Source organism: Buceros rhinoceros, unplaced genomic scaffold, assembly GCF_000710305.1.
Source record: "Buceros rhinoceros silvestris isolate BGI_N320 unplaced genomic scaffold, ASM71030v1 scaffold1996, whole genome shotgun sequence".
Lineage (NCBI taxonomy): Eukaryota > Metazoa > Chordata > Aves > Bucerotiformes > Bucerotidae > Buceros > Buceros rhinoceros.
The window spans coordinates 41199-50638 of record NW_010417910.1 but is presented as its reverse complement, the minus strand read 5'-3'; the positions used below and the strand labels follow the sequence as shown (position 1 = coordinate 50638).

The 9440-nt window shown below is 45.0% G+C and overlaps 1 protein-coding gene across 1 annotated transcript in view; it reads left to right on the top strand.

The window, feature by feature from the left end:
- Positions 1-9440, top strand: part of LOC104495352 (kinesin-like protein KIF26B) — a gene marked incomplete at its 5' end in the record, with an annotated part of 67323 nt that overhangs the window by 40654 nt on the left and 17229 nt on the right. Inside the window, 4 exon segments of the mRNA XM_010138312.1 lie at positions 5139-5301; positions 6450-8978; positions 9094-9437; positions 9439-9440. The exon segment at positions 9439-9440 is cut by the window's right edge and continues 474 nt beyond it. Of these exon segments, the coding sequence (XP_010136614.1) occupies positions 5139-5301; positions 6450-8978; positions 9094-9437; positions 9439-9440 (3038 nt within the window).

Sequence of the window (9440 nt, the reverse complement as noted above, 5' to 3'; positions counted from 1 at the left end):
TGCCCTGCCCATGCTCTGCCCTCTCACTCTGACCTACACCTCACCTGGGCAGCATGATGCAGTCAGCCATGTCAAATTCTGGTGGGGTTATGGGGTTCCTCTGCTAGGTATCAGTGGGCAGCTGAGGGACTCAAGTGGGGAGAGGGGCCTTGGAGGTCAGGCCCCAGTTAAGCACATCAGTGGGAGCAAGAGGTGAGGAAAGAGGAGATTAGTACTTCGAGAGTGTCTAGCAGTGATGCTAGACAGTCTGGTGTAGCTGGTTAGACCACAGCATGGAGGTCTGTTGGGCTGTTTTGATGAGGAGCTGGGCATGGGGATCATGGTGTGGGAAAGAGAATATAGAAGAAGGCTGGGTGAGGAAAGCCCAGGACAGACACTGATAGAAGAGAACAGGATTATCTGATGAGAGAAGATCATGGCAAAAAGGATCTGAACACGAGAGCACAGCTCTCACACAGCACAGGGAAGAATTGAGATACTCCTGAGTCTCTCTGCTTTTCTACAGACTACAGACAATACTAGCAAAGCCTCGTGGTAAATTGTGTCATGTTCTCCTTCTCTGCTGCTTGTCCATACCAGAGATGGCAGCTGGCTACTGCTGCCAGCTAGTTGGCTGGTTCAGCACCTGAGGGTTTTTAATACATAGCAAGGTTCCAGGCTTGCAGGTGTGTCATTGAAACGTATACACAAAACCACAATAAATTACATAAAATATATATAATAAGAGCATTTAGATTGTTAAATCAATCACTACAGGGGCAGGAAATGTTGAAATTAAGGTGGCAAACTTACTTTGGCCCCATGGGCTATATACTGTGTTGTCTTCGTCCGGTCATTGTTGTCTTTGTTTTTGTTCTCTCTGTGTGGTTATCATCAATAAATTCCTTCCCTAATTTGTAGCAGAAGGTGGAAGACATATGGAAAATGGGTCCAAGGGCTGTGGAGAGAAGGGAGGGATTCTGAAGGGAGCTGGTACCACCTTCAGAACTGGCTCTGGCAATGCCCTAAAATTTTCAGATGTGCTATTAATTGTATGTTCCTGTTTTTCTGGGTACGCAGATTGAGAACCAGCTGCCCCATTTTCTTTGGAAGAGAAGTTAAAGTTATCTGTACTTTGAATATTAAAGATTATATAATGCTCAGTTCTCTGAAAGATCAGTGCTTCGCACTGAACACCTATGCTTAGTGAAGCCTTCAATGCTTCAGGTATTTTCAGAGGATTATGCACCTCACCTCAGAGACATTCATCAGATACTACACTGATGAGCTCCACAGAAACAATAACCTTCTGGATTCAGAGCTGAGTTTGTATAGTCCTAACAGGAGATGAGACACAAGTCAGCACATTAAAAGGCAAGGATTAAATGAAAGACTGAATAACTTCTTGTTCAGTGCACTCTCTTTATCCTGTGCCATGATTGAGGCTGGGTTCTTGTGAAAAATAGTATCCAGTCCTGAAATTAGAGGCTTAATGCATGTAGGCAGGTGGGATTTATGTGATGTCCAAGGAAATGTATCAGGATCTTGCATATTTAATTCTTCATTGTTAGACTCTGTATTGTTTGAATCTGAGTACAATTACTCATTCATGAGGGAGGAAAATATAGATATATATGAGGAGCACGAAGATGTATATTTTTTCTTCTTACTGAGCAAATGAAAGGACTAATTTACACTGATCCCAGTTGCTGGTGGAATCTCAGAAGAGAAGAAATAGAGAACACGGTGCTCACTGCAGCACTGCTACATCTCTCTTTGGGGGAGGTTTAATACCTGTGAGAGTTCCTTATAGTGGCTATTGAGAGAATCAGAAAACAGCACTATCAGTCCTCCAGTAGCTGCCGTAATGTGAGAGTGTGAAAATACAGAGGAAGTAAGGGAGCAGCACAGAGAAGAGAGAACTTCTCTCCATGTGCCGGGCTGCTACTCCATGGAACAAACTGGCAATCTGCACAGTTCTTCCTTTCTGGAACCTCTGTACTGTGCCTGCTGACGTACTTCCTAGAGACATCTGATTTTAGTTTCCTGCCCCCAGGGCTCCTGCCTCTGGACTTTTTCAGAGATACAGCTTTGCATACTTTATTTTGTTTTCTCTGGGGGGATATATTAATAGTATTTAGTAGTATTTTGCTGCAGCCATGATGATCTAAGGAGCTGGGCAAGAAAAGGTTTACAAGTGTGGGTGATGTATTTTATCAGACCAAATGATTCAGTTAGAAAAATGAGATAACTCTTAAGTACTGAAAAGGCTGCAGAATTGATTTACTGATTTACAGACTTTGGAATCTGAAGTGTGGTATCCTGGCCTCACCGTCGTTGTTCTCTGTGTGTTGTATCTCCGTATTCATGATGGGTAATGGTAAATTTCCTAAACTATAAAAACATTAGTGTATGGATAGAAATACATTTAAAATTAAGACAGGCATATAAAATGGAGTCATGGTGTTGCTCTGACATTATTTTATTGCTCCTGGAACGCAGTAGAAATGGGCCATTAGCATTCCTGAAGATGTCCCATTTGCTATGAAGACATTGGTGCATTGCACTATGCTACTATGAGAAACCTAGGACCTTCTGCAAGCCAGCCCCTGCTTAATACGAAGAACAATATGCACCCAGGAGCAGCAGCCCTTCTGTGATCATCTTCAAAATTTCCTGTGTCTTACTTCAGTTTGCACAGCCAGAGGATCAGCAAAGGTCTTCCTTCTCAAAGCTCTTCCGGTGCAGAAGTGCAGACCTTTTCTTTGTAAAATTTCTGCTTTCCCAGAAAATTGTGTTTTTGCAAATACCAGCTCTTGAATCACCTAATGAAACATTTCAGAGCTTTTCTTTTTTTCAGGCAGAAATAGCTTGCCAGCATTGAGAAGAACAAAATATCTACTATGTGTCTATCTTTTGTCAAGCAAATTTCAGTGAGACATTCAAAATATTTTACCAATATTTGACTTGATGAGGATAGAGTGAGTTGAAAATTAAGCCACAGATTTTTGTGTTATTATGTGCTGTTTGATTTTCTTTCTTTCCTTTAGAACTTTGTAGATGCTGCTGTGAGAGATCAGTAAACCCTGAACAGGTGAACTTGTCCTATAAGAATGTCCAGAATTGACAAAAATCTGTTTCTTTCCTCTTTATTTTATTTTTCAGTACACAATAGTGACATAAGGCTAGTTATTTTGTCTGTGTGTGAAGTGAAATTGGTAGTCAAGATGCAAACTGTGCTGAATGAGCAAAGTCTGAAATTAGAAATCCGTGTTGGCTGGACTTTTTTGCTGCTAGGTTTCAGGCTTTAATCCTAAACAAATCTGCCCTTTAGTTCCTATTTGGTCCATGTCAGAGGATCATTTGAATTATAGAACAGGTATTTCCTCTGTATCGTTGTTCTTCTTGTAAGTGTGTATTTCCGTGCAAGGCAGATGGCACAGATTATTTTATATTCATCATGCATATACCTCTAGGAGAGCCACGCTGCAGTGTGCTGATGCTGGCTGCGTGCGTTGTGTATTCTCAGGAGACCGACATGTTCTGAATGTATTCTTTTGCCCTTTCCCCTGTTGTCTCATGTTTTGCTATGATAGAAGCACTAGCAAATGAAAGGCTTGTTATTGATTTCTGTGCAGATGTTAATAATTTCCATGTAACTCTGCATTGGAGTGGCAGTAACTGATGTACAAAATTTGACATCTTAATTAGTCCTTGACGGAAAGGAGGGACACTAACCTGAGATACAGCAGCCTATTAACTCTGGATTTGTGGATTCAAAGCAGCCTTAGGTCACAACTGAAATGAGTGAGGCTCTCTCTGTACAGTCTTTATGGATGTTTGCTTCTCAGACACCTGTCTTCAATGTGTCCCGAGCAGATGGAAGCAGAAATCCTGAAACAGAAAAATGTTTTACTTCCCATATTGCTAGCCTAGCTGAAATTGCAAGTACTGGAAGTCTCAGGAGAAGCACAATTTATGAACTCCCCAGACTTACTGCTAAATACATCAAAATCTACATCCCAAATGCTGTTGTTCACTCAATCAAAAAGAGAGGTTAAAGAATTCTGGTGTTTATCTGTCAGTCCCATCCAGTAGATACAGCTTCAGTTCCCAGCAGTTGCAGCTTTATGCAGTATTTCCTTGAGTTGGAAATATTAAGGGACAACTGCATCACAGGTCATTAGCAGATATTGATCAGTAAGCCCCAAAAATCTGATCCCCAGCCACCGAAAGTATTGCTGTCATTACAAGAGTGAAAGCAATCCTTTTAGCAAGAGGTAAATAGCAGGCTGTTGCTGTCTTTGCTTTCAGCCAAATGTAACTATCTTCCACAACTTTTAGTGTAGGAGAGGCTCTCTTCAAGAGGATGCCATCTCCCAACTAACCACCAGATATCTTGTGCACTTTGTAAGTAAAGCTCTCTTAAAAATTATATTGTGCATTTCTGACTACAGGGTTAGACTGACCACCATGGAATCATTATTTATGCTGTTAAAATTCGTATTCTTAGTTCAGTCACAGACAGCCCCGCAATAAAGTATCAGCATTTCAAAAGCTCTCCTATGCTGAACAATAGAGCAAATGGCAAGAAAAGAAAATTTGATTTCAACTTCAGTGCAAGAAAAGATCTAATGTTAAAGAATAATCGTGCGGAGTCGTAAGGCTTGATCATTTTGTGTTTCACCTGCATCATCCAAAATTAGTTTCAGTGATTTAACTGTTATTGAGTTACCCAGTGCCCTAGAGGGCAAGAAAGAATTTGGATCTAGTCCTCTACCCTCTTGTCCTCCAGAGCTGGGCCAGAGTTTGCTTGCACACTGTGCACTGGAAAAGGGCAGCAGTTTGATGCTTGCTGCAGCAATAGTTCATCCCCAGCGCCGGTCTGCATCTCTATACCGGCAGCAGTAAGAGCGTGGAAAGACTGAGGCCGGAAGACAGAAAGGGGGAATTGGGAAGGAAGGGCAAAGTTTACATTATAGTCCAGGGTGTTTCAGCACGCTTGGCTGCAGACATAACAGTGCAAATCTGAGGAAGGAAACTAATTAGGATTCCATTAAAAAGAGCAGAAAAAAATCTTGCTGAGACCCTAGTCACATCATGATGGTCAAAGTGAAACCTTGCTCTCTAATGTAGCCTTAATTCACTTTGTTTTGCAGAGACAGCAAGCTCACCATGTTGCTTCGGGAGTCCTTGGGGAATATGAACTGCCGCACCACAATGATAGCTCACATTTCAGCCACGGCGGGGAACTATGCTGAGACGCTGTCCACCATCCAGATTGCTTCAAGGGTCCTCAGGATGAAGAAAAAGAAAACTAAGGTAGGACAATGTTTAACTCCCTTCTTGTAATGGTGGAGGAGGGAGGAAGAAGGACCCTGGAGGCTCCTTAATAGAGTCGAGCAGCATGTAACAAAATCAGTAATCGATTCCAAAGCGTGTGGGTTGTGTGTCCCCTGTCCTAGGAGAGTGGCTTAGAGTACACAGCAGAGAGCAGGGAGTGTTAACGCTTCCATTTCGGATACAGAGGAGAGAGCTCAGACATCTCTGCTATAGCAGCGCTGTAAGCTGGCCTCCTTTAATGATACAGCTGTCAGAGAGCATGTATTTTCAGTTATGCTCTTAGTGCTAATGAAATAATAAGGAACGAAACTGCTGCAGAGTTAAAGGAAATTGGAATTAATGAAGAATAAGTTTCCTTGTGCTTCTCAGAGAGAAAGCACAGGAGCAAAATAAACGCAAAGCAGTGTGTCCATTGCCAGCACTGATGCTGTGATGATTCCCACTGCTTTTAAATATGAGTGATACACGTTCCAAGAAGTAGAGTGAGGATGGGCTGTACTCACGTTTGTATTTTAGAGTACTGGTTCCTTCTGTACAGCTTACAGTGTGAATTGGGCACAATGAGTGGAATTTATGCATTTCATTTAAATTGACAACCTATGGACTGACAAAACCTTTTTTGTTAATGGATTGAATAAAGACAAGGGAAGGGATTCACTCCACACAGCATCACAGCAGTGTGTCTCCAGAGACCTCTGAGCGCACGTTATACAATTCCGCACCCTAGTAGTATGACCAAACAGGGATTGTCTCTATTTTCTGTGCCTAATTTGTGAAATGAGTTTTCTTGTTCCTCTGCACATATGCACACACACAAAATCAGCAAAGCCTTTTCTAAATACCTGATTTCTTTAGCCAGGCTTAGTTAAAGGATGGATCCTAACCCATTTGTTCAGTACTTTTTTTGAAGGTCTCATGATTTGGAGTGGGACACAGAGTTGGGGCATTGGGTTCTCCATTGAACACTGTTGTGTGTTTGCTGTAGAACTGTGAAGAAGCTTCAGATCTCTGGGCCTTAGTTTAGAGATTTCTCAGTTTAGATGTGGCTGTGACCTTTTTGTGTCTGGATTTTGTGCAAGCAGCTGTTTGCAATGTTGAAATGTTCTGGTCTGTCTCTCATATTGCAGTACACATCAAGTTCTTCTGGAGGAGAGAGCTCTTGTGAGGAGGGCAGGATGCGGAGGCCAACCCAACTGAGGCCTTTCCATTCTAGAAACACCGTCGACGCAGACTTCCCTATTTTGCATTTATCAAGTGATCCTGATTATTCATCCAGCAGCGAGCAGTCATGTGACACGGTGATTTATGTTGGCCCAAATGGCACTGCCCTTTCTGATAAAGAACTGACAGATAATGAGGGTCCCCCTGACTTTGTTCCCATAGTCCCAGCTCTGCAAAAGGCCAGAAATGAAGGCAGGTTGGAGGAAGTTAGTGATTCAGAGCCCAGCACGTCTGAAAGAGACTGCCTGAAATGCAACACCTTTGCAGAGCTCCAGGAGAGGCTGGATTGCATAGATGGCAGTGAAGAGACTGACAAATTTCCCTTTGAAGAGATGCCTGCTCAATTTAGCTTGGACCAGATGTCTAAGTGCTCTGTCTCAAGCCAGCTGGCAGAGCTAAGCCACTTAGCAGAGTCAGATAAGGAAGATCCTATGGCAGAATGTCAGCATCCTGATAGAGAAGCCAAGGAAAATATAAATGCAACACCCAGCAAAACTAAGAGAAATCACTCCCCTGTTCCTTCTGGAGCTCTTACTAATGTTCCAACTCCTTCTTCTCCCAGGAGTGTAACAGGCAGCTCTAGTAAAGAGCTTAGCTCTTGTCAGTTAGCACACAGCACCAGCTTGCAGAGCAGCAGAGAAGGTCTCAACACCTGTGGATTTGTGGAAGGCAAGCCTCGGCCAATGGGGTCACCGCGGCTTGGCATTGCAAGCCTCTCGAAGACATCAGAGTACAAGCCACCAACTTCTCCTTCCCAGAGGTGCAAGGTCTATACACAAAAGGGAGTCCTGCCCAGCTCCACTCCCCCACCAGCTGTCCTGAGTAAGGATACTGGGATGACATCTGGTGAATCTTTATTGCAGCCAGAAGTCCGGACCCCACCTGTAGGCATGAGCCCTCAGATCATGAAGAAGTCTGTGTCCTCCAGCTATGGGGATTTTGAAGAGACCATTGTCGAGGAAGATCAGCAACATAGCATTTCTCCAGAATCCAAAAAGGAGATTCTGAGCACCACCATGGTGACTGTGCAGCAGCCGTTAGAGCTGAATGGAGAAGATGAACTGGTATTCACCCTTGTAGAAGAGCTAACCATCAGTGGGGTCCTTGACAATGGGCGCCCAACCAGTATCATCAGCTTTAACAGTGACTGCTCTGTGCAGGCTTTGGCCTCTGGGTCTAGGCCAGTCAGTATTATCAGCAGCATATCTGAAGATCTTGAATGTTACTCCAGTGCAGCTCCTGTGTCTGAAGTCAGCATCACACAGTTCCTTCCAATTCCAAAGTTGGGCCTAGGTGACAGATCCCAGGATGATGGCAGCAGGCGCTCATCCATCAGCTCGTGGTTGAGTGAAATGAGCACAGGGAGTGACGGTGAACAGTCATGCCACAGCTTCATAGCACAGGCATGCTATGGGCATGGGGAAGCAATGGCAGAACCCCCCGTCTCCGAGTTTGCGAGCACCATACAAAGTGCCAGCATGGTTTGTGTAGGTGACAAACAGAAGCCAGAGACTGACAACATGATTATACTGTCAGAAATGGGGGAGGAAGCTTTCAGCAAAGTGCCACCCATTAAAGGCTGTAAAATATCAGCTCTAGGGAAAACTACTGTCACAATCAAAAACACCACAAGCCTCAGCAGCTATGAAGGCTACATCCCAATGAAGACAAACATTACTGTGTATCCTTGTATTGCTGTTAATCCCTTCAAAGCACAAGACAATGACGACACTGTACTTGCAGTAACTGCAGACCCAAAGGTTGCTCATCCCCATGATGGGAAAGAATCCAGTGCTAAGAAGGATATAAAATTTGAAGACCCTTGGCTGAAGAGAGAAGAAGATGTAAAAAAGGATAGCTCTGGGAGCAGTGATGGGCCAAGGTCTGACACAGCCACAGTTTCAGCCAAGCCTGAGCTCAGCACAAAGCAGTCCTCAGCAGACAGGTTTATCAGCAGCACCAGCAGCAGCGGGGATGCCTCTCTCTCCCCAGGATCTGACAGTCTAAAGAGGATTGTGGATGGGTGTGAGGTGGCGGCATCCAGCCCTGCAACCCAAAGCCCTGCTCATTCCGGTGATGGCTTGAAGAATGGCAGCCTCCCACGAGGGCTCCCTAAGGCAAGCAAGCTGGAGGAGCCTGACAGTCACCTTCATCTCATTGCCACTGACAGCAGTGGAGTCAGTTCTCCTCCCCTCCCCCAGTTTTCTAAGGCTACCCTTGACAAGAAAATGGCCTCTCCCAAACACTGTGTCCTCACTCGTCCCAAAGGGACTCCTCCTTTGCCACCAGTGAGAAAGTCAAGCTTGGATCAGAAGAACAGAGCCAGCCCCCAGCACAGCGCAGCTAGCAGCACCACGAGCAGTCCCTCCAGCCAGCCCGGGTCCTTCCTGGCCAGCTTCCCTGAGGAGCTGAATGCCAAACAGAAGGGCCCTGGCATCGACAGCAGTGGCAGCAACAGCAGCAGCAAACTCTTTAGTGCCCCTGGCCAGCTTCCCTGAGGAGCTGAATGCCAAACAGAAGGGCCCTGGCATCGACAGCAGTGCAAGCAACAGCAGCAGCAAACTCTTTAGTGCCAAACGGGAGCAGCTCGCCAGCAGGACCAACTCCCTTGGGAGGTCCACAGGAAGCCACTATGAGTGTTTGTCACTGGAAAGAGCAGAAAGCCTTTCCTCTGTGAGCTCCAAAATGAGCCCTGGCAAAGACACCACCATGCCTAGGGCTGGAAGAAGCCTCAGCCGCAGTGTCATGTCCTCACAGTCCAAGATCTCTGCAGTCAGTAAGCTCCTGCTGGCAAGTCCCAAGGCCCGCAGCTTGTCTGCCTCTGCCACCAAAACGCTCAGCTTCTCAACCAAGTCTCTGCCTCAGTCTGTAGGGCAGAGCTCCAGTTTGCCCCCAAG